Genomic DNA, 26,204 nt, shown 5'->3' on the forward strand with positions numbered 1-26,204 from the left:
GCTTGTTGCAATATTCCAGCAATATCACGGCGGGGGACACCAGAAATGGGCTTCACACATTGTACCCATGTCGGGAATCGAACCCGGGTCTTCAGCATCTAAGGATATGGGAGGGTAAGTGTGTGTGTGTGTGTGTGTGTGTGTGTGTGTGTGTGTGTGTGTGTGTGTGTGTGTGTGTGTGTGAGTGAGTGAGTGAGTGAGTGAGTGAGTGAGTGAGTTGGGTTTAACGCCACTTTTAACAGTATTCCAGTTATATCACGGCGTGTCAGCTTAATGTGGGAGGAAAGCCCGAAGTGATGCAAGTCTCAGACGTATTGGAGGATGACTATGGCGTCTGCCCATGAAGAAGTTGGATCTCTGTTGAGTGTGAGTGTGAGCGTTTGTTTCTTGTTTAATGCCGCCCACTGCCATATTTCAGCATCCATGGGACACGACAACAACCATGGTACATGCAATCAACCAGGTCACCGAGCTTGACCATCAGATCCATTTTGTTGCTTCTTATGACAAGCAAAGGTTGCTGGCACCTATATTCCTCTAGGTTTTTACTTTACTGGTATTCAGTCACATCTAAATTATTGTTATAAGGTGGGAGAAAAGCTAAAGGCTATTCTTGTCTTGTTGAAACCCCTCAGTGAATATGAATGAGTGAGTGGATGTTGACGATATAAGGTGAATATATATTTTGTTTTACACATTTGCCAACCAACTATTTAAAAAAGAATTGTAATAGTATACATACTTATGAATAAATATATATTTGTAAACTGCCCTATGTTGCCGACTGTATGTGTAAATATATGTATATTGATATACATGTATACTACTGATGAGGTAAAAGTGATTCTAATCACACTGGCCTCACACGTCAGCACAGGTAGAATCAGCAGTGATTTTCCTATTGAATGCTACTGCATTTACATAACCTGACTCTTGAATGCTGCAGCAGAAACATAACCTGACTCTTGAATGCTGCAGCAGTAACAACCTTATTGTTGAATGCTAAAGCAGTAAAATAACCTTATTGTTGAATGCTGCAGCAGAAACATAACCTGACTCTTAAATGCTGCAGCAGTAACATAACCTTCTTGTTGAATGCTGCAGCAGTAACATAACCTTATTGTTGAAAGCTGCAGCAGTAACATAACCTTACTCTTGAATGCTGCAGGAGTAACATAACCTGACTCTTGAATGCTGCAGCAGTAAAATAACCTGACTCTTGAATGCTGCAGCAGTAACATAACCTTATTATTGAATGCTGGGGGACTAACATAACCTAACACTTGAATGCTGCGGGACTAACATAACCTTACTCTTGAATGCTGCGGGACTAACATAACCTAGCACTTGAATGCTGCGGGACTAACATAACCTAACACTTGAATGCTGCGGGACTAACATAACCTTACTCTTGAATGCTGCAGCAGTAACATAACCTTATTGTTGAATGCTACAGCAGTAACATAACCTTATTGTTGAATGCTGCAGCAGTAATATTTCCACCATTCAATCTTTCTCAGCAGCTAAAATATCCTTGAACAAAACAATGAACTTCTGTATGATGAGAAATTCAGTTTCTGGCAGTGTTTCACAAGCCACCAGTGCATACACTAGACCTACTCATGCACTACAAGCACCAGCAGCACTGTCAGGCAGCCAGTCTCTTATTATGCCTCATTTTGTCGGCTGCTTTATTTCCCCACAAAATATATAAAAACTGCAAATCTATAAACTACTCTTATATCCATTTGATGTATAAATGTATGTATAATGTATAACCATATAAAATATTGAATGTCTACAAGTGTGGGCAATATTTCAGAAGTATTGAAAACTATTACTGTGTAGAATGCAGTTGTGTCTGTGCCTGGGAAACAGACTACCATATGCCTTCTATTCAGAGACCAAATCCATATTAACTTCAACTTACTGTCACGCCCAGCCCATATTAGATACAATACTTCTCTGTGTGAAGATCCGAGGACGCCTCCATGGGAGGTTGCACCAGGTGAACTTTTACAAACATCCAAACAACATTGAGGCTCCTAAATCCTTGGTACAAGTGAGCGGAGCATTCAGACCAACTTTTCTAAAATTTCTGTTTCTTGAAAACTATTATAGACAGCGAGTTCCAAATGCAAAAAAAAATAAAAAAATCCTATCATATTACATTATTTTCTTGTAGATATTTTGTACATCCTGTCTTACCTGAGTACTATGGCATATACACCCAAACAACAAACTATCAAGGGTATATTTGTCTTCTATGGCAGATTTTGTTTGCCAAGGTTGAAATTTCTAAATTTAGGTGGTAAAAAAAAAAAGCCGAATAGTTTTAGAAAGCTGACATCTGATTGGTTCAAAAACCAACAAGTACTTATAGAAGAGTGGCGGTCGGTAATGGAGGTGTTCGCAGACCTTGACCCAGAGAGGTATTGTGGGTAAAATATCTGATTTTAATGTGATTGAAAAAAAGTTCTATGTGTGTTGTAAACAAAAAACTCACAGATGCCAACTTACCAAATGCACCACAAAACAGTCTGTAAATGTTGACTTAAAAATGGCTACAGCTGAGACACCATAAAAGGCATATCCTGAGCAAAACGAAGATAGGGACTAAAACATCAACACAATAGCACATTACAAAGGAAGTAAAGGCAAGCTCATTCAAATAAGATCTTAGTTCTCACTACCGCTGAACAAAGATCTGAGGACATCCCATTCCTCACGTAAAAATCTGACCAATCAGAGTATCTTTCATTCGACCAATCAGAGTGTCAGGAAAGTGACAGTCGGAATGTGTTTTCTAATCATACAACCTCTACAAATTTAACACTGGGTATTCTGAACGACAGTGATGGGCTTTATGACTGAATCCATACAATCCAGGTCATCTATTAGCCATTCCAGAATATTCTTTTGTTCAGTTTTTAATTTTCAATCGAGAATTTATCAAGATATGCTTTGAAGCATAGTTGCCAGATGGAAACTAGTGCCTTCTAATTGGCAAATGTCGACTCTTGTCAGTCATTCCATTGGTTGGTCAGACGTGACCTCCTGATGTCCTCAGATCTTTGTTTAGCGGTAGCGAGAACTAAGATCTGATTTTAATGAGATTGAGTGAGTGAGTGAGTTAGGTTTAGCCCCGCTTTTAACAGTATTCCAGTTATATCACGGTGTGCTAGCTTAATGTGGGAGGAAAGCCCGAAGTGATGCAGGTCTTAGACTTTCCACTTCGGTGAAACCCATGAGCACGGGTATATTGCTGACAAACCTAAAAACATAATCGGGGTGAACCGGGATTCGAACCCACAATCATAGGTTTCTGGCGTGCCCAAGTGAGTCAACTCTGCACAGTGAATTGTGGCGCCTTCGACGAATTGGCCACCCATGCCCCCTTAATGAGTTTGAAGTAAAGGTAACTAAACATGAAATCATTGAGAAGAAACTTTCAAATTTAAGTCTCAAGCATGAGGTACAGTAGGCAAAACACATTGCTTTAGTGATAAAATTCAATTTTTCAGCATCAGCTACTAGAACTAGCCATTAGCTTGTTATAGAATAGAAACTGTTTTAGTCTACAGCTATGGAGTCAAGCCCATCACTGACTATGGCTTAATCTACCACTGTTAGATATAAGACCTGATCATTTGTCCAAAAATAAGTGTGTATCATAAACATGACCAGCAGATCCTTTCACAGCTAAGGAAAATAACTCTGTACAGTGAGCTGTTGCACCTTGGTTGACTGGGCATCTAACATGACAGGACAATGAACTGTTGAGGAAATCAATCTCACCTAAGGGAAGAATACAATAAAAAAGAACTTGAATATTTTGTGACCTTGAAATGAAATTCCTGATATATGTTCACTGTAAGAGCATAGAAATGTTCAACTGATTGTATTTTAGTGTGTTTTCTATGTTCATTTTTTTTCATCACTTACACTAGTCAACAGTCCCAACTGGAAGAGAAAAAAAAGTTTTCTAAATGTTCATTTTCAGGACGCCAACCCTAAATTGAGGCATCAAGGAATATCTGGGAAAAATGGTGTCTAAAAAAACAACACCATGTATGGTTTTAACCAAAACAAATAATGTTTTGCATCACATTTTATCTCCCAAACTCATTTTAATCCACGAACCTTCCCATCAAACAAATGTGATTATTAACTGATTATCAATAGTTGTTTACTATATGCATGATTTTCAAGGTCAATATGTACCGGTAGTTTAAATTACAGACAATGTCCTTTGGAAAAGTTGTAATATGTATCACTAAATCGTATTTGCAGAAATTGGCCTAAAATATCGTAACGATTCCGCCAATGTCACGTCTACATTTGATTCAACATGTGAAATATCCGTCCAATCCGGCAACTAAGTACTTAATGGCCCTGTCACACTACAACGTATAGCAATAACATATGTCGACGTTTGAGAATTTTTGCCAAAACGCCGGCAACGCTAAAACACGCTTTGGATCAGTTAGGTGTAAGTTGTATACGTTAAATGCATGCTGGTATACGTTATAGTACGCTGAGGCTTAAAATCAATTTAGTGCATGCACATAATTTTCGGTGTATGGGAACGTATTAAGGTATGAGTGAAACGTTAGGCATACGTTAGAGGTACGCTCTTCATATGTTTACATACGCCAGATAGGCGTTACCAATGTGGCCCGTTTCAGGCACCTTTCCCCTACGGTAAGCGAGCTAGTCATACGTTACTCATACGCTGGCCATGTGCTTTTATACGCTTTCATAAGTTATGTATAAGTCAGTGATACGCTACTAATGCGTTAGACATGCGTTACATATACGGTAAACTCTCGTTATGTATGCACTATGGACACGCCAAAATCATGATTTTTCGATGACAGCTCGACGTATGACAGCGTACTAACTGTTTTTTACACGCTAGGTTCAAGTTACTCTACAACATTGTAGTGTGACAGGGAAATAACTGTCTTCTAGGAATAGTGACAGACTGGCCTATGAGGTAATGAACTGAAAAAAAAAAAGATATCTAAATACAAAATTTCACTAAAGCATTCAGTCTGGACTGACACAACTGGACTCCACTGTCAGTGTTGTGTAGAACAATGTCTTCAGCACTATATGAAATACATCCTGATAAATTAACACTGTATGCCGCCATGCAGCAGCCCACATCATGACTGGAACTGCCGGGATTGGGGTTGGTAGTATTGTTGGGTTGGTCGGCGCTTGTCAGGCCGGGCTTGTCCCCCTTGGAAGCCAGCGCCATTACCGCTGCGTCGAAACTCCATGGAGTTGATTGGCCCTGCGAACCCAGCCTGGCCGGGGAAGGGGGGCGGGCCTTGCATGACCATTGCCCCTGCATTGTGAGGGGGGTTGTTGTAGTAGGATTGCTGACTCGGGGGGCCCTTGTGGTAATTACGCGAGTTGTTCGGGGGTTGCTGTTGAAAAGAAACAGAGAAAATAGTGTGTGTGTGTATCTGTCAAATTGACTTAGGCCGTGAAACATAAAAGAATTCACATTCAAAATATATTTCAAAACGGAGAGCAAGGGTGGCCCAGTCGGCTAAGGTGCTCGATTTGTTGTGCAGAGTTGTGTCCCTTGTTCACGCCAGAAACCTATGAATGTGGGTTCGAATTCCGGTTCGCCCCAATTATGTTTCATCCGCTTTTATTTACAGGCCTGGACTTGATTATTTACAGGCCGCCGTATTATCGTTGGAATACTGCTGAGTGCAGCGATAAATATCAAACAAGTGAGAGAGTTAGTTGTGTTTAACACCGCTTTTAACAGTATTCCAGTTATATCGCAGCGTTATATTTGAACCATATACTGTTAGTGCAGCTCCTGAAGGGTCAACTTACCCAAGTTTGCTGTGAGAGGGCTTCAATATCAGACAGCAGCACTTCCTCCATATTGCCATATTCCAGGAATGTCACAACACATGTTGCTCCATTGCTGGCAAAATCCTCAATGCGTGCCATGTAGAACTGCAACAGACAACCAGGACCTGTAGCCACTCAATCACAGCATTCCAGGATGGGTGTGGGAGGACTGTGCGAGGTACATAACATTAAGGGCTCCAATTGTCTGAACCATTGAATACTTAGTGACATGTTATAACTCATTCATCTTCCCGAGGCAAGGGAGTTAACTGACTGTAAAAGCCCTGTTTCCTACTTTGCCGAACTAGGCTGGAATTTCTGGGTTTGATCGTAGCGCCTCCATTGGCTATTATGACTTTATGTCCCTCCTACAGACCAATCAGATTCCACCTCTCACATCACTTACATTTGCTTCAAACAAAATGGCGCCGCCCCGTCAAGACGATCAGATCAATAATCAATATCTATATTGTCATAAAAGGGTCTTACTTCGCGAAGTGCATCAAATCACGTTAGCACCTTGATTAGAAACATGAAAGGATTTTTAAAATACCTGTTGACGGAGTTGGCGGTACACATGCCTTACAAATCCTGCAATCGGATGAAATCTGCACGGCAGTTTACTAGAGGATTTCAGTTTCGTTATCGTGATTATGATTGTTCAACGCATTGACGAGTTAGTCCAGGGAAAATGTAACTCCACTATTCCAGGCTGGTTTGGCGAGGATTGAAATTGGAATTTTATAGACAGTTAACTCCCTTGCCTCGGGAAGTTGTCATTCATTTTGATTATTCAATACATATTTATTCTCTAACAGGCTCTTAATGGTGCTGTTGGAATTTGGAACCCTGGGACAGAAGCAAACATACACAATGATGGTAACATTGTTTTTGTTTGTTTGTTTTTTGACGCCGCACTCAGCAATATTCCAGCCACATGACAGCTGTCTGTAAATAATCGAATCTGGACCAGACAATTCAGTGATTGATATTATGAGCATCAAACTGTGCAATAGGGTTACGACATGCATCAACCAAGTCAGCAAGCCTGACCACCCGATCCCGTTAGTCGCCCCTCGCGACAAGCATGGGTTGCTGAAGACCGGATCCACCCCGGATCTAAACATTGTCCCACGCCTGCACTCACCCGACTGTCCTCCCAGTACTTGGCCATGACCTGATCTCCCTTCCTCCACGAATGACCTTCACCTTGTGGGGGACCCTCATGACGATGTTGTTGGGATTGCTGTTGCTGTGAAACATGAATGATGTGACTAGGCTATCATCACAAACTAAAGCAAGTGTTATTACGGGCAATGGTGGTTGACAGCATGAGCAACAATCAATTGGGAAGGGGCATGAGGTCACATGATCCTCAGGTCACACATTGTAACTCTCTAATCCTACAGTGGCAATGGAGGAACCTGTTCTGTCCAAGAATTGCTTCGGAATTGCAGCTTTATTGTATAACTTGCCCTAATGTTGACTGAATAAGTGAAGGTTTTTTTTACACTAGCCAGACATGTTCCAGGTTTGTAACAGCAGCAGAGCCCTCTAATTTTGTTTGTTTGTTAGGGAGCCAAGCGGTTCCTAACATGATTATCTTAGGAGCTTAAGTTTTTAGGAACCGACCGATGTTTTAAACAGACATTGTCAGTTTGCACAAATATATAGAATGGACGCACCGAAAAAAAGATGGCATCCCAAGGCAGTCAAAATAGTATTCAAAGGACTAAATTGTCACAAGAAATATAAGGGTCCTGGATTATCAAATCTTACAGTACACCATGGTACACTACACGATCTCAATACTTCACAGGACCCTCATATTACCAGTGGGGACCCTTGAAATAAATTTAAGGTAAAACCCTGTAACAGAGAACAATGACACACTCATCTTGAGGTTGATTCTGCCCCCAGCATGCCTTCAGGGAGACAAGAAAAAATGATTGTCCATTCTTTCCTGGAGTGCCCAACTGAATTCTTAGATATAAAATCATAGAAGCATCCCTGACATGCAGTGGCAGCCTTCATTCAGTGAATGTCACGCTTGCTGTTCGTGCAGCACTCAGCAATATTCCAGCTACATGATGGTGGACTGTAAATAATAAGTCTGGACCAGACAATCCAGTGATCGATATAATGATCAATGCCTCACATCATCGAGTCTGATCACCTTGGCCCCCGATCCACAAAGCGATCTTAGTGCTAAGTCGATTGTAACACCCATTCTTTAACACTGACTTACAAGAGTCGTCACGCTAAGATCGCTTTGTGGAACAGGGCCCTGATGCATACAGATGGTGGTTGCAATTACAGATTACTCGATGTCTTCTAACCCAGAACCCCCACAGAGACCCACTGACTGCTTGCCTGATAACCTGCCCTTTTCATAGCATTTTCGTTTACCTCATATGGCTTCCTTGATCCATCTTGCTGTGACCTTGAACTTCTCTGACCTTGAGCTTGGCGACTGCCTCTTTGGTTGTCAAAACGGTTATCACGTCTGTCTTCTTGGGGGCCATCGTTTTTAGAATTGTGTTGTGAGTTTTGCCGACTATTATATCTATTTTCCTTGTATTCCTGCGGATCATTGTAATTGTATGATCCGGACTTTGGACGGGACTGGTTAAAATCTTTTTGACCACGTTCGTAAGCATTATAGCCTGACTGGTTGGACCGGGTTTGATTGTCTGTTCTCCGATGGGAATCCTCTCCCCGCTGTGTCCTATCAGAATCAAAATTTGGGAACTGCTGACTAGAAGGTTTCTGTTGGTGGTAGCTTGGGCCATCTTGGCCGTGCCTCCCAGCTAACCTTGGTGGAAGATTCTGTTTGCGATTCTGAAAGTTTTGCCCTGAGAAGTCTTGCTGTTGAGATTGTTGATGGTGATGGTTTGGTGTGGACTTGTAGCCCCCTGACCTGCTGGAGTTATTTTCATAGTGAGGCCTGCCATTGGGCCCTGAGTTGCTGCGAGTTGAGCTGCTGTCTGTAGATGACTTGTTGTTGAAGGTGGGACGACTAGAGGCACTGGACGACTTCGACTCTGGAACATAAACTGACTGTTAGCAGGCTGTTTTAGGGGTTTAAGCTGGTGTGTATATTGGTGGGGAGGTGAGGTGAGGTGAAATGGGGTTTAACATCACGTCAGATATTATTGCACTCATATAGACGTGCATGCACGTGTGTGTGTGGCAGCTTGTACTAGTCCAGACTGATGCTGATTTATAGTGCTAGCCCACTGAGATACCATGCCACAGTTTAACATGAATACCCCACTCAGACACAGTATACTGACTCCGTATCAACCAGTCCTTGTTTTAGCCCCTTAACGCCGTGGGCCAGACAGGGTAACAACAAGTACCATATTTTAACTTCTGCTCTCCAGGCGGATGCTCTACCGCTGGACCACGGAGGTGGTCTTGAAGCGACAAGAGATGACTAGAGTGAGTTGTGCTTAATGCCGCTTTTAACAGTATTCCAGTTATATCATGGCGTGTCAGTTTAATGTGGGAGGAAAGCCCGAAGTGATGCATGTCTTAAACGTTTACCACTTCTGTGAAACTAACGAGCACGGGTATGGTGCTGACAAACCTAGGGCGAATTGGGATTCGAACCCATAATCATAGGTTTCTGGTGTGCCCAAGGGACGCAACTCAGCACAGCGAATTGTGGTGCCTTAGACAACTGAGCCACCCGTGCCCCTGGAGATGACTAGAAATGATTGACCAGGTAGATACCACACATTGGTTCTGTAAGTGACGAAGAAGTGAAAGGTAATCAAATTAATCATAGATCACACTACCTTCCTTGACTGGAATCTTTGTTTCGAGGAAATCAAAGAGTGTGGCAGGACCACTCGGTCTGGATGATGCCCCACCCTCTTCATCCTCATCCCGGTCTCTCCCTCGACGGCCACGCCCACCTAAACAATCAATGTTAGTTAAGTTCACACAGATGGCAAAAATGTTGCTGTCAAACTATCCTGAACTTATTAAGGGAAGCAATGTAATTACAAATTAGGTAATATTCTGAAATGTTAGGGTGACTATTGGGGCTATTTTCACAACTGAGGGTGATTGTATTGCAATAGTAGCCCTCACTATTGCAACAGTATTGCGATTGTAGTCAACTATTGCCATAGTAGGAAACTAATGTCAAGACTTGATAATTATCTAAATCAATGAAACACAAAATGAAAAAAGCACTGCCGACAATGTCAAACTCGACCATTTTCCATTTTCGCTACTCAAATTAAAAGGAAGTAACTCTTATTTGAAGATGTCGTAGTCCTTGCTAATCGACTCATTTGGCAGTAAAAATGTTTTCTGATTCATAATTCATGTTTTATTGCAACTAATGGTGGCCACTGAAACTGTCAACTGTTATGCATACTATGAACAATACTATTGAGTTATTAAATTGTTATTAATATTGTACAATCATAAGAATTCCATATATTGTTACACACATAACATTAAAGATTTGCAAGAACTGTTAAAAATACAATCTCTTTGAGTAATTCCTAAATTATAAACTCTTCAATAATGTATATTTTACAAGCTGTGAACAAATCCACCACACCTTGTCTTGATTCCATTGGTTGTCGTCTTTCAAACTTATCTCCTCGATCCCCTCCACGACCAGGACCCCTGCCCCCCCTTGAGATGAGGGAGCTGATGGCATCGTTGACGTTGCCATTGGTTTGTCGTAGTGCTGTGCTTGCTTGGTCTGGCGTGAAGCCCATCTCCACAATACGAGCAACGTCTTTGTCACTCACATGCTGCCAACAGAGATGTGGTGCTTTACCTCACTTGGTCTATTTGCATCAACTATCAGTCTGAGACAAGCAGTAACTAATACACACCGTTCATCATCTTAGCATTTAAGAAACTATAAATCCAAACTGCCAATGGTATTTTGAACCTGTTGCAATACCCCGGCAAATGTCTTTTGTCATCCCCTCCTGTAGAGCCTCACTCTTTTCATCCCCCCACCCATTGTCTTCCCCTCCTGTAGAGCCTCACCTGTTTCATCCCCCCACCGAATGTCTGTCTTCCCCTCCTGTAGAGCCTCACCTGTTTCATCCCCCCACAGATTGTCTTCCCCTCCTGTAGAGCCTTACCTATTTCATCCCCCCACAGATTGTCTTCCCCTCCTGTAGAGCCTCACCTGTTTCATCCCCCTACATATTGTCTTCCCCTCCCGTAGAGCCTTACCTGTTTCATCCCCCCACAGATTGTCTTCCCCTCCTGTAGAGCCTTACCTGTTTCATCTCCCCACAGATTGTCTTCCCCTCCTGTAGAGCCTCACCTGTTTCATCCTCCTACAGATTGTCTTCCCCTCCTGTAGAGCCTTACCTGTTTCATCTCCCCACAGATTGTCTTCCCCTCCTGTAGAGCCTCACCTGTTTCATCCTCCTACAGATTGTCTTCCCCTCCCGTAGAGCCTCACTTGTTTCATCCCCCCCCCCCACCGAATGTCTTTTGTCGTCCTCTCCTGTAGAGCCTCTACCGTTTCATCCCCCCCACTGAATGTCTTTGTCTTCCCCTCCTGTAGAGCCTCACCTGTTTCATCCCCCTCCGAATGTCTTTTGTCGTCCTCTCCTGTAGAGCCTCACCTGTTTCATCCCACCACCGAATGTCTTTGTCTTCCCCTCCCGTAGAGCCTCTACCATTTCATCCCCCCACTGAATGTCTTTGTCTTCCCCTCCTGTAGAGCCTCACCTGTTTCATCCCACCACCAAATGTCTTTGTCTTCCCCTCCTGTAGAGCCTCGGCTATAGTTGCTTGTCTCTGTTGCTCAAACTCGCTCTCTTCTGTCTTCTTATCCTTCTTGGAAGACTCCAAGGACTTAAAGTTCTCCTTCTTCTCTGGTGCTGGATACAAACAACTCAAACTTACAACCATCACACAGGAACAAGATGCTGACTAGGGAGTGAGGGAGGCTCAAGGTGACAGCAGTCATGATAAGGTCTTCGCATTGTGAAAATCAAAGCTCATCATATGCGTGTGTTATGCACACACTGGTAGTCCAATACATATTCCAGTAGTTTACTCATCAAGGAATACATTTATGTAGGGAGGCCCTTTCCCAGGTTGACAACTATTTATTTAATTACAGTAAATCATGAAATTAATGCGTCTCCAAAAGAATGTGAATGCTGGCCCCTAGCCATAAATGCCACTGCCTGCCGCCACTAAATTTTCAAAACCATTGCCTGAGAACCAATTCTTTTATTTTTTAAGCCTTCAGTGTGTTCATATGGTCATCAGATTTCATGTATTTGTCCCTGTTTTCTGCACTGGCTTAAAATAATAATACTCATCATAGTAATTATTTCATAATGATTCCAAGAGTGCCCACTAGGGACCTGGAACTAAATGTGTTTGTTGTCTCACCTCTATGACCGGGATTGTAGTCATTTGATGGCATCTTCTTTCCAAATGGAACAAACAAAGGTGGCCCGCCTTCAGTCTGCACTCCCGATCTAGACTGTTTGGCTAGTTTCTGCCATTGAAAAAAAAATAATATATATATATATCTTTAAATGTAATTCCAAAACCTAACATTGAAAGTTCTTCATGAAAATGATTAAACATTGCGATAATCAAAACGTTAGAAAACAATTATCTGAACCCGGGTTCGAACCCACAGTCATAGGTTTCTGGCAGAATGGATAAACAAGAATGGCATGTACAACTGAGGTTGTAATGTGGCAGTTAACCTTTAGTGCCTCAAAGGTACCTCAGGTTGTATACTCCCCAGGGAGCTGATAATGATAAACGAGTGCACATTGATAAATTAACCCTGGTAATAATGTTAGCGCTTTGAGCATGCACCGTAGTCTAGTGCAATGTAAGTACACGTTATTGTTATTATTATTATAACAAAATACCATAGCTTCAAGAAATATTTATCTTGTTAATTGTTCAATGCTGCACTCAGCATGTTCAAGCCATATCCAATCCAATGGATGATATTATGAGCAACAATCCATGCTGCTGATGTTCAATGACAATCAACCAAGCCACCGAGTCTGACACCCTAATACATTTAGTAGCCACGATGACTAGAACTGGGTGGTTTCCAGCAGTGGTTTCTGGGTACCTGGCCTAACCCGGAATCCCCACGCAGGTCTAGAAATAAGCACCACTCACTCGCTTCAGTTCCCATGTCTCCACCAACTTCTCTACTTTCCCTCCAAGACACCGGAAGTTCTTGTTAGTCAGTAACAGGAAGTTGTTCTCGACATCGACAGCGCCCTCTAGCATCACCTTGGTGCCAGGAGGCGTTCCAAGGCTGCAACAGAAGTGTTGGACGTCAACCATGTACTCACATACCAAAACTTACTTTCTCTGTTGAGAGGCTTCTCACCGGCATCAGTAGTTAAAACCTATTTCAGTTACATCACAATTATACAAAAATAATGAGTGAGTGAATTGGGGATAACATCACTTTGAACAGCATTTCAGTAATATCACAGCGTGTCAGCTTAATGTGGCAGAAAGCCTTCAGTGATGCAGGTCATGGACGTGTCCCACTTCGGTAAAACCCAGCATGGGTATGGTGCTGACAAACCTAGAAACATAATCGGGGAGAATCGGGATTATAATCCACGATTATACGTTTCTGGTGTGCTCAAGGGACATAACTCTGCACAGCAAATTGTGGCCCTTTGGACGACTTGGACATCCGTGCTCCCTTCAAAACTATAGTATTTAGTAAGATGACACTCTGACCCCTCTTGGTTAATGTACCCCCGACATCAATGCACACTCAGTGAAACTGTGTCCCATACGTAGGATTCCTTACTTGATGTTTTTGAGGTTCTCAATTTCAATGGCTGTGCAGTTAATGTGACCATCAGTCAGTGACAGACGGAGAAGACGAGGAGCAGTTTGAGACTCCTCATTTTCTTTGGGGGCTGAGATGTTCCGTAGCTTCATCAACTGTAGCACCGCCGGCCCCTGAATCTGTATACAAAACAATATTGAATAAACAACACAACGTCACACAACATTTTGTTCTTTAATTATCTTTAATTTTATAGTTCATGTTGTAACATGAACAACATGTTCTGCTTGTAACACCCTTATACCAAAATGATATTTCACTAAAGATTATTCACAATTCTAATACCTCTCAATTAGAGGCCCCTGCGACCCATGAAGATCCAGGTTAGAATTGGTCTTCAGCAACCCATGATTGCCGTAAGAGGCGACTAGCGGGATCAGGTGGTAAGGCTTGCTGACTTGGTTGATACATGTCATCGTAACCCAATTGCGTGGATCGATTCTCATAATATCAATCACTGGATTGTCTGGTTCAGACTTGAATATTTACAGACCGCCGTCATATAGCTGGAATATTGCTGAGTGCGGTGTCAAACAACAAAGAAAGGAAAGTGTCTACTGGCAGAGTCCAACTACCTACCCTGCACACTAACGCATGGCGACATTATCAGCCACTCCCTAGAGACTGAATACACAATCTCATTAAAATCAGATCTTAGTTTTCGCAACAGCTAAACACAGATCTGAGGACATTACACGTCAGAACGAGCTCTCGCAAACTTTGACCGATCAATGAAATGACTGACAAGAAATCGACATTAGTCAACCAGAAGGCAGCTTTCTCGAGCTTTACGACACTAGTTTCAAATTGGCAACTACACTTCGAAACATATTTATTCTCCGTTTAAAATTTTAAAACTGATAAAAAAAATATTCTGCAATGGCCTAACAGTCATTCGGAATACCCTCTGTTAAACATTTCGAGGTTGCATGATCAAAAACACATTCACTTTCATGATCTGGTAAGCAACGCTCTGATTGGTTGGATGAAAGGTCGTTCTGACGTGACCCGTAATGGGATGTCCTCAGATCTTTGTTTAGCGATAGCGAGAACTAAGATCTGATTTTAATGAGATTGCTGAATACACAACCAGGTAGAAATCATAGGGACTTATCTTGACCTGCTCAGAGGCAGACATTTGGTCCCAAGTCTGCAGTGAATGGCAACAAAAATTTCCACATTGGTTCAAAAAGATGTTTATGAGTTAATAGACAAAACTAATGTTATGTCTTTGCAGCAGTGGCCTATATTTCACTGATACCAGGACCAATAAACAGAAAACAATTAATGCTTAGACTCACATTATTACATTGAAGGAGTGAGTGAGTTGGGCTTAACGTCGATTTTTGCAGTATTCCAGTTATATCACGGCGTGTCAGCTTAATGTGGGAGGACAGCCCAAAGTGATGCAGGTCTCAGACGTTTACCACTTCGGTGAAACCCATGAGCACAGGCATGGTGCTGACAAACCTAGAAACATAATCGGGGCGAACCAGGATTCGAACCCACAATCACAGGTTTCTGGCGTGCCCAAGGGAGGCAACTCTGCACAGCGAATCGCGGCGCCTTAGACGACTGGGCCACCCGTGCCCCCCCCTCATGAATGAACCAATATATACACATAATGCACCAAAATAATTTCAAACAATATGATGAAAAGTTGATGGAAGACGTACATAGTCCAGTCTGCCCTTGTGTAGCTCCTCCGGCAGCCATTTATCTCCCACGTCCCGCAAGTCAGTCTGCAAACAAGTAATATCAATTCATGTTCTCATTGATGTTTCCTGTGTGTTATATGTGTCTCTGTATGAATTTTTAAGTTTATCTATCTGATGTGCTTCATGGAACACATTATAAGTGTATTTATTTGTTATTGATGTTTAAGCAACTACATTCCGGTAAGAGTTGATGTAATAGTGAGTGAGTGAGTATGGTTTTACGCCGCTTTTAGCAATATCACGGCGGGGGTCACCAGAAATAGGCTTCACACATTGTACCCATGTCGGGAATTGAACCCGGGTCTTCGGCGTGACGAGCGAACGCTTTAACCACTAAGCTACCCGACCGCCCAGTTGATGTAATAAATTTCATCTATGTTTCAATGTGGACACTGACAGCTAAACACAAACAAATACACATTTTGATAATTGATAGAAAACTAAATGAACTGATATCAACTCCCCTTCCCCCCCCCCTCCCAAAAAAAATGTGGTCAAGGCTAATGTGGTGTTGGTTTGCTCACAACAAAAATAAATACAATTTTTTTTTCAGAAAACCAACATTTTTAGTCTAACAGGTTTTTTTTAAATTTGGAAAATAATGAAAGGCTAGTCTGTAAAACAATTAAGAATTGACTTTCACTTTTATGCGAGTTCATTGGAGTATGAACCTTCATAGAGTGAGGGCCAAACTGTATGAACGTTGGTGCTTGTGATATTCGTGAACGATCGTGCAGAGAAACTCTCTGACGTTTCTCAATGTTAACTTAAACAAGTTCAAAATTAAAGGGTCTAAATGATCAGAAAGAATGCTTCTGTGTGTATTTGTGCTTGAGAATTCCCAGGGGTTTCCCCAGGAATGTGGAAGTAGTCCGTCAGTGTTTACGTCATTTCAACAACACTGTCTAGTGAAAAACTTATGAACATCCAATTGTGTTGTTCATACACTAATGAACGTCAATTTCATGGTCAGGTGACGGACCTCTCGTCCAATTGAAAACCCGTACATCGTGTTAACTTCAAATTAAAAATTTATAAGAACTTGAAAAGGCCTTTAATAGATTTTCCTTTCAATGATAGGAAGGAAAACATGCATGACCTCATACATCGTATAAAGCATATAAAGGATTTATAGGATATACACAACCTACATCAATGGCTGTTTTGATGAGCTGATCCACTCCTCTTTTCCCATTTTGTTCTAGCTCTGCGATGCCTTCTGCTGTCAGATGCCTGTGAAAATATAACAAGCAATCTAATTTAAACTATCTAATTATTGCCACTGGTACTTTTGACATAAATGACATATAGGAAGACCTTCCAAGTTTTAGTAATAGTCCTACATATACCTATCAATTTCTAAATTGGGTCATGACTGTAGAATTAATAGCACCAGTTTTAATACTAGTTATGATAATTGATAACAGATTTGTTTCAACTTACAGGGGTAGAAACTAACATATTTAGTCCACTAGTCCTTATAATTATAACATAAAGCAAAACACTTAAAAATGGAAATTTCTACTTGTCCTTATGATTTTTTAACTACCGGTATTGGACTACAGGACTAGTGCCAATTTCTAACGCTGACTTATCAATCATTGGTGATGATTGCATTTGTTACATTTTTTTCAATTTACATGTCCAAGAACCCTCTCATCCCTAACATGTTAAAAATGCCTGTTTGCTTCCACACTGAAGAGTGTGTTAATATATGAATACATCAAAAAAAAGAATTGAACTTTTCAAATAAATAGTTGATATTGTTTTTGAATAACATTTTCTCCATAAATGATTGCCCAATTACAACTGATCCTTGCACTGGTACAGGCAAACTGATCTATCGTCAGTTATTATCTAACCATAAACTCAAATTAATTCTGATAACTTTACTGCAAAAGAATTGCTCTTTTAAGTTGTTTTCTCTATATAATATGACATGTGTTTCAATGAGCATCAGAACAATTTACCTATTGTGTGAGTGTGTTAGTTAAAGCTGCATCAGAAAGTTTGGAACCATTCTTGCAGCAAGTCAGAAAAAGTTTTTAGGGCAGTTTTTTTCACATGAATGGTTAGACCTACAAGTGAAATATTTGGAATTCAGAACTTTTTTCTGCTGATGTTGCACAAGATCTATCATCTTTAATCTAAAAAAACCACATCTGACAAATGAGTGGCGAATTTTAATGGCATTATGTCATGAATATAGCTATGGTCAATTATTTTGCGCGAAACGTTGGAAATCAGTGTGTTGAGATTCAGTTGAAACGCTAAAGTGTTTTCTTGCTGATAAGAATATTTTGAGAACGTCAATTAAATTTAGGTTTTCTGTAGCTAGGCCTTATTGTGCAGTCACAAGCAAACATTTCAAGTCATCTGGCTAAAGCAAAGCATCACTGAGGTGTGTGGGCAAGCAAAATCTGAGGGCAAGCACTGTCCTAAAAAAAGTCAACAATATTACTTTCAATAACTGAGTAATTGCAGTCACATGTCCTCAAAGGAACTGTTCTACAGTTCTGTCATGCACCTTCTAAAGTAAAAGTTGCTAAGTCAGAAATTCTACACATTCCTATTCTGAGCAAGTATAACTACACAGCGACGCAAAATAAGTGTGACTTTTCATACATACAGACAAATAAAGGGAAAGAATGCACATGCTCATGTGTCACACACACGTGTACTTTTCTTCCTATAATTTTTATAATGCACACCTACCATCCCCTACGAGCCAATTCATCACCCGCCATATTTCTTCCACGAAGTAAAGCTTAATTTCATTGGTGAAAATTAAATGCAATGATCCGCAGCAAACGATTGTAAAAAATAAATTGGGAAGTTAGAAAGCTGATAGTTTTCATGGAGATGCTCCATAAAATTCCCATCCCTTATTCAAATTAGCAACATTTAAGCAAGAAAAGATGAATATGTTTTCCCGCAGCAATAGCATTTGTCCCACCCAGTTGTAAAACATATTTTGATTGGATGATTATTTTTGTTGATAACGTTTCATTGGACACGAATGACCTTTGACCCGAGACTTGTAAATTTCTGAAAATGGCGGAAAGGGATGACTAACTGGGAAGTGAACTGTTCTTGAAACACCCGTTGTTCTTTGGTGAAAGGAGACATTTACTAAGCTGACAGCAATCGACATTATTGCAATTGCAGAGTCGATCCTACACTTATGTGTAGTGTTTGAGTGGATTTTAGCAATTGCTATGAGCGGTTATGTGCACTGATTAAACTGAAAGCCAAACACGCTGCTTATGATGAAGTAGTGTAGGCACACCTACATTTGGCGCAGCTGCGTCTGTTAAACTTGATTACTGAATAAATTGGAGCTATAACACGTTGAAGATGGACAGGAAGGAAAAGGATAAGAGAAACAGTTTTGTAAGTAGACCACATCAATATTTAAGCTTCAAGACATCTGTTTATTGTTGACATTGGTTAATTTGAACTGTCATTGTGACAATGACAACGATGACTTTCCAAGTTGCTAGTCATTGTTTTTGTTCTATTTAACGCTTTTGTCTGCAGACTTGAGATGTGCAGTTTGACCTACGTGAAGTTAAATACTTTAGTTTGGGCCAATTAATTTGTGTAAATAATGTCAGACAAGGAATAAATGTCGGATATGTATGGTGTTTATTGTTTGCATTGACAAATTGTGAAGTAACATTGTCGAAGATACGATCGTTCCCTTCCAATATTTTTTATGAAGCCCTGTGACATGTTCAGCACATGAACAAGTTTTAGTGTAATTTCTAAAAAATCGAAGTTTAGGATACCTTGTTATGTTTTTGAGTGGGTGTTGTTGTCGGCTGGTGGTATAAACATTCACTCGTTCAGCTGATTATCCACGTTTAACATGTGTAATTCCCACATGGATGTGTAACTCCCATTCTCTGTGTGCACCTTTGCCCACCATGGGGAATGAGTGAGTGAGTGAATAATTATTTTGTCAGTCAGCAATCCTACAGTTGTGTGCATCATGACATGGAGGCCTGTAATAAGTGTAAATAATAAAATCATTGCCAGAAAAAAACTGGTTGATAGCATGATGAACAATCAATGCCATCTTGTAGAATGATGTATAGATGCAAACTCCATATGTGAGGTATAATAGTCAGCTCTTACAACAAGCAATTAATTCAAGTGTTTGTGGGGACAAATAACAACAAATTATTATGCCCCATGTGATGATATTATGTAACATGTCACTATTGTCACTATTGTTTTCATTGAAATATTGATATTTAGCTTATATTTACTTCTATACCTTGTGTACTGGGCCCTGATTTAGAGTAATGCTGACCTCAGTCTGTCATTAGAAAAACCTTGTCAATTTTGGATCGTGTATGGCTACAGATTGGAAAGGGACACCAAATATATACAGAATGAACCCACCATGCCCACAGGGATCCCCAAAATTTGTATGCTTATTTAGGAATGAATGTTACTAATTTTATTTGGTATAACTTAAGAAGATTTATTTCTGTATGTAATCATTCAGAAAATGTTTCACACAGTCAAGGCTTCATGATCCTCGCATGCTTTATCACTTTTAGAATCGTCTCAGTACTGTGTTCCAATTTTTGACAATTCCCTGGGACCCCAATTTGTTAACCTGGGACACCTACAATTAAGTGTTTTGAGCCCCTGGAACCACAAAGTAAATAAACCAGATTAATGACATATGTATATATCCCTGCTTGTCATACAGTAATAGTATTGGCTATATATATTTTCTCAGAAAGGATGCAAAGATTTTAAGATATGGTTGTGAAAACTATTGTACAAGGGGCATTTCTTTTTGTAATTGGTCACCAATAACCTTTGATTTAGAAATTAAGTAGTTCAAGCATAAGTTCATAGCATCAATGGCCCTGGTTTGAGCCCCATGTAGGTGTGTACACTGTGCGAGGCCCATTTCTGGTGCCCCCTACTGGGACTATTTGTAAAGCAATGTAACGCCATACTTACTTACTCGCTCACTCATATAATGTAAGACCAGACTAACTTGTCATGTGGCAGATATTGTATTGATGATTACCAGGAAATCCTGACTTTCCTGTTTTTGTGTCAACCTACTTACGCTGCAGGCTTTCAGATTGGTCAAGTTTCTAGGACATTGAATGATTGTTGTCTGAAATGTTCTGACATGTTTTTTAAACTTAGGTAAAGATAAAGAATAATAGATGACTAGCTGTTTGTTCCTGATGCTAGCCTAGATCTAAGGTCACTTGACTCAGCCCCTGAACATGTTAAATAAATGATAAATGGCATAATCTGACCAGTCTGATGTTGATGTCACTGATAAACCAAAAATTGATTAAATGTTTCCTTCCAAGAGAAAAATGGATCCTAATCATTATAAGGTATCTTTCTGAAATTGATGGCCAAGTTATGTGAATTGTTTTGAAGAAAAGCTTCTGTTTTACTTAACAATCCTCAAACTAATGTATGAAGAACATTTTCACTAAATTCGGTAACCATGGTTACAGATGATTGCAATGATTATAAAGAAGAAATACTGTTGTACATTATCAACAATATAAACATATCTGTATCCGTCTTTAGCCTGACCTTGGCAGTTTCAGTTTGGTGGGATCAACATAAGCATGATAAGGACACAGACACAGTGTTGATGAATGTTGTATTGCTTGGTGAAACGTTCATTTAAGACAATCTTCTTGAGGTGTTGCCTGTATATATGATTTTATTTACGGAAAGGTTATTGTAGATCATCTTTACAGGTGCATATCACTTGTGTAAACAAACAGATGATTATATTCATGGTTGCAGTGTTAAACAAACACAGGGGCTCACACCCACATCTGTGTTGAGTATTGTGTAGTTGGTTGATCAGAAAAAAAGATATTTGATCAAGGATTAGGGGGAATGCAAGGTTAAAGTTATGTGTTGGAAAATTGTTCAAGGATTAAAAGAGATTCCAGAAGAAATAAAGGGTAGAGTTCATATTTGTCATAATAGGGTAAAGTGTCTGGTTGCCTAGAAATAAACTCTGTTGGAGGAGAGCTTCTAGAACAAAAAGGATTTTTGTGGTTAATTCGTCTGCTTATTGATAAGTTGTTTCTATTATTAATCTGAGATGTTAATTTCTGTGTGAATGAGACTTGTTGAGTTCACTTTATGATGTGGAATAAAACTTGCTTCAGAAAATTGATTTATTTGAAAATGGAATGTGAATAATCAGTTTTAGAAGTTTCTTTGGGTGTTCAGTTTTAAAATCTTAAGGCCACAATAAATTCTTTGTTAGATTTTCGTCCACTTTTATTAAGAAAATGTGAAGTATAAAAAACACTCTGTTCAAGGTATCTGTGTACATTAACTGTTTTGGGATGTGATTCACATGAAGTATGAATGCTTGGAAGGTCGTCATTCATACAAAAAAGTACCAGTAAGGCAACACATTTACCAAGTTTCAACGTCTGATTGATGTTCTGACAAGTTATCGTCAATAAATATTTTCCAAATCTTTTCATGCTTTTAATCAACATGCTCACAAGATTTTATGAAGTGAGACCTGTTTTATTACAATATAGGTCTTGATTATCAATCAGATTATTTGTTGTTTGTTTGTTTGTTTGTTTGTTGTTTAACACCACACTCAGCAATATTCCAGCAATATGACAGCGGTCTGTGTAAATAATCGAGTCTGGACCAGACAATCCGATGATTCATATCATGAGCATCGATCCATGCAATTGGGATCGATGACATACATCAACCAAGTCAGCGAGCCTGACCACCCGATCCTGTTTGTCGCCTCTTACAACAAATGCATGGATTGATGCTCATGATATCAATCACTGGAGAGAGAGAGAGAGAGAGAGAGAGAGAGAGAGAGAGAGAGAGAGAGAGAGAGAGAGTAATTCTAGTAGACTGGTCACGACTGTTTATGAAGATGATTAAGCAGGCATCAATGTATGGTTTTATCATTTTGTGAAGAAAATCAGTTCTATTTTCAAACATTTCACAGGATGACTCAGATCTGAAGTGTCAGGTGAACGCATTTCACATTCATAAATCATGATAAATTATTACCAAAGTTCAAAGAGGAAGAGATATCTATGAGGCTTATCTGTTGATGATATTGATATGCTAATATTATTGCTTAGATTGCGCCTATGCTGCATGAACCCTACCTTGCATGCATTGAAGGAAGTTTATGTGTTGATCGCGAAATATTGTGTTATGGCGACTGCAAGGTGTGCAGTCAAGCAGAACTACCTGCTGTCGCCATTACAGGTTATCTATAAATAATACCCGGTACTTCCTGAACCAGTCGCCCTTTACCTTGTTTTTGTGATTGTGTTTCATGATTGTTATCAAACCCATGAGTTTACCATGTTACTAATGTCATATAGTTCCTGAACCGACCCATGAGGATTCCAGGGTAGAATTGGTCCCCAGCAATCTATGCCGTCTGCGTGAGGCGATCAAATGGATTGGTGTCAGACTAAGCATGCTAAGTGACCTGGTTGATTGTGTGTCAACGTACCCTAACGGTTTGGATTGTTGATCATTGTATCAATCACTGTCTGGTCAAGACTTGATTATTTATAGGCTTTCGCCATGTAGCTGAGTGTGAAACACAAAATTTCCTGAACTTTTAGGTTGGGGGTATATAGTTATACCAAGTTCTGTCCATCCATCCGAAAACTTTGTTCGCAAGATTTCTCTTAAACTATTCAGTGGATTCATCTCAAACTTAGTACATATAATCTGTGTCATATGGAGGGGTGCAGTCTAAAGAAAAAAAATGTTTTTATTAATTTTCCATATTTTTATAAATTTTTCAAATCCTTACCCTATCCTAGCTATTTAATTTGAAACTACTGACACAATAGGCGGGTCAGGGGTATTAGTGAGCCACGCTCACTTTTGCCCTTGTTCATGTTGTTGTGAGTGTGTTGCTTGATTTGTTATCAAACCCATCACCGTATATATGGCATGGCATTCCTGATTTTTTGTCTTAGTATCCTAATAATATATTCAGTATATGGATAATTGTGTAAACAGGATATCCTATTTAACACATTTAGATTGTCACTTGTCATTATTTTAAATTCAGTTTAGCACAGATAAATCTACATGTAACCTAGCTTTACATTGAAAACACAGTGTGTTTATCTCCGAGACAAATTTATGTGCATTTCTGTCAATAATGAATGAGATGATTTATGTAAATTTGTAATGGATATGTTTGTATATATGTTTTATGGAGATGGAATTGTGAATACTACTGAATAGTTTCTCATCTGTAAAATATTGGAGAGTATCACAGTGCAGGTTATTCAGGGGTTGACATGAACCTGAAGTGTTTAGTGCGAGTGGAATGGTTAATTAAGTAATGGCACAGTTAAGATAGGTTCTTGGTTAGAAATAACTTTTGTTCAACAGTAATACCTTGTGACAATATTTATTTAATGAAACCATAAATAAAGTGCCAAACAAGTGGAAAAATGATGAAAATGAGGACATGCATGCATGGAGTGATTCACTATTTGAGTTTGGGAATTCAGAAATGAAATAGGGTATTATGTCAATGAAAACATTCAGAATTACAAGTGCTTATCATCTCACTTGGGGGGGTCGGGTAGCCTAGTGGTTAAAGCGTTCGCTCGTCCTGCCGAAGACCCGGGTTCGATTCCCGACATGGGTACAATGTGTGGAGCCCATTTCTGGTGTCCCCCGCCGTGATATTGCTGGAATATTGCTAAAAGCAGCCTGAAAGTGAAACCATACTCTCACTCACACACTCACTCACTCACTCACTCACTCACTCACTCACTCACTCACTTTGGTGAAATGACATTTATTGAGTTCGATGATAGATCAAATGTATTTGTCAAGTTGTTCCACTTTAATTGCAAAGGGAACACCTAAACTTATTTATGAGTGCACTATTGACCACTGGTTGTAACCTGGTTCTGTCGTCATGTCCCAACAACACTGATCACACTGTCGACCACTGGTTGTAATCTGGTTGTATGTCATCGTGCCCCAACAACACTGATCACACTATCGACCACTGGTTGTAACCTGGTTCTGTCGTCATGACCCAACAACACTGATCACACTGTCGACCACTGGTTGTAACCTGGTTGTATGTCATCGTGCCCCAACAACACTGATCACACTGTCGACCACTGGTTGTAACCTGGTTCTGTCGTCATGACCCAACAACACTGATCACACTGTCGACCACTGGTTGTAACCTGGTTGTATGTCATCGTGCCCCAACAACACTGATCACACTATCGACCACTGGTTGTCTTCAACTGTGACTGTTTACAAGTTGTGATGTAGGTGTACAATTGCTGTTTTGTGTCTACTCTTGTGAAACAACATTCACATATTTCCTTGTCATCTCTCACACAATACCGTATCACATTTCCAGATTTCTTTTGTCCTGCCTGCTGGTACTTTCGACAGCCGGGTATCTTGTGTTGTGGTTTATGAGTTTATGTACAAGGAAGTGTACACATGCAGTCTTTGATTTGAATCGACTTTTGTCACTTGACATTATTTATAGTACAGAGACAGAAAGAGTGCCATCATCGCAATGGGGACGGTCAGGTAGCCTAGTGGTTAGAGCGTTTGCTCGTCATGCCGAAGACCCAGGTTTGATTCCCGACATGGGTACAATGGGTGAAACTCATTTCTGGTGTCCCCCGCCGTGATATTACTGGAATATTGCTAAAAGAGGTGTAAAACCATACACACTCACTCATCATCGCAATGTATGGAGTCCCCTTTGGATATATGTGTTGCAAAAAGAAAATTGCTTTTCATGTAAGTAAGTAATATTTGAAATTTTATTCATTAAAATGTTCATATGTTCATTATGTACATTTGTCTTTGTTCAGTTTACTTGTGAAAGTTCCTTGGGCACACCCGAAACCTATGATTGTGGGTTTGAATACCGGTTCGCCCTGATTATGTTTCTAGGATTGTCAGCACCATACCTGTTTTACCAGAGTGGTAAGCATTTGAGACCTGCATCACTTCGGGCTTTCCTCCCACAATAAAATGACATGCTGTGATATAACTAGAATACTGTTCTAGTGACGTTAAAACCCATCTCTCTCACTCACTTGTTTAGGAATATGGGGCATGGGTGGCCCAGTTGTTTAAGGTGCTGTGATTGGCTGTGCAGTGTTGCGTCCCTTGGGCACTCAAGAAACCTATGCTTGTGAGTTCGAATCCCGGTTTGCCCCGATTATGTTTCTAGGTTTGTCAGCACCATACCCGTGCTCGTGGGTTTCACTGAAGTGGTAAACGTCTGAGACCTGCATCACTTCGGGCTTTCCTCCCACATTAAGCTGACACGCCGTGATATAACTGGAATACTGTTAAAAGCAGCTTAAACCCAACTCACTCACTAACTGTATCGAAATACATGCATAAATGGCTTGATATGACATAAACAAAAGGTATTTATATCAATGAAATGGCACTGGGAACTTATTTTAACTGTTGCACTACGATTTTAATTGCGCCATTGTGTTGGAATTTTGGACTCTTTAGATTTTAGGTTCATTTGGACTGTGGTCTGATGCTGTCAATTGATGGCTTGAATCTCACATTCACCCGAAATAAGCTTTGTTTGTTTGTTTGTTCTTTAATGCTGCTCTCAGCAATATGCCAGCTCTTTGATGGCGTTCTGTAAATAATCAAGTCCAGACAATCCAGTGATTGGAATCATGAGCATCGAT

The 26,204-nt window shown here is 40.2% G+C and overlaps 2 protein-coding genes across 7 annotated transcripts in view; one reads left to right on the forward strand and one right to left on the reverse strand.

The window, feature by feature from the left end:
- Window positions 1–1,187: 1,187 nt before the first annotated feature.
- Window positions 1,188–18,218, reverse strand: LOC139449486 (tudor domain-containing protein 3-like). 2 transcript variants are annotated; one of them, XM_071230905.1, is made up of 13 exons: window positions 18,172–18,218; window positions 16,608–16,689; window positions 15,415–15,480; window positions 13,697–13,857; window positions 13,042–13,183; window positions 12,283–12,391; window positions 11,608–11,759; window positions 10,466–10,664; window positions 9,687–9,806; window positions 8,293–8,927; window positions 7,031–7,135; window positions 5,863–5,988; window positions 1,188–5,438 (listed from the first exon to the last, which is right to left on the reverse strand). In XM_071230905.1, the coding sequence occupies exons 1-13, from the start codon at window positions 18,201–18,203 to the stop codon at window positions 5,172–5,174; spliced, it is 2,196 nt and encodes a 731-aa protein (XP_071087006.1). In that variant the 5' UTR covers window positions 18,204–18,218; the 3' UTR covers window positions 1,188–5,171. The 2 variants fall into 2 exon arrangements, with proteins under 2 accessions (XP_071087006.1, XP_071087007.1); XM_071230906.1 differs by having other exon boundaries at window positions 18,168–18,202.
- A 287-nt stretch (window positions 18,219–18,505) lies between these two features.
- LOC139449823 (protein diaphanous homolog 2-like) overlaps window positions 18,506–26,204 on the forward strand; it is a 104,144-nt gene continuing 96,445 nt past the window's right edge. For all 5 annotated transcript variants that reach the window (XM_071231366.1, XM_071231367.1, XM_071231368.1 and 2 more), the window contains exon 1: window positions 18,506–18,849. In XM_071231366.1, coding sequence (XP_071087467.1) covers window positions 18,814–18,849 — 36 coding nt within the window. In that variant the 5' untranslated portion in view covers window positions 18,506–18,813. The remainder of the gene's footprint in view (window positions 18,850–26,204) is intronic.

Source organism: Haliotis cracherodii, unplaced genomic scaffold, assembly GCF_022045235.1.
Source record: "Haliotis cracherodii isolate W230 unplaced genomic scaffold, xgHalCrac1.p SCAF_8, whole genome shotgun sequence".
Taxonomy (NCBI): domain Eukaryota; kingdom Metazoa; phylum Mollusca; class Gastropoda; order Lepetellida; family Haliotidae; genus Haliotis; species Haliotis cracherodii.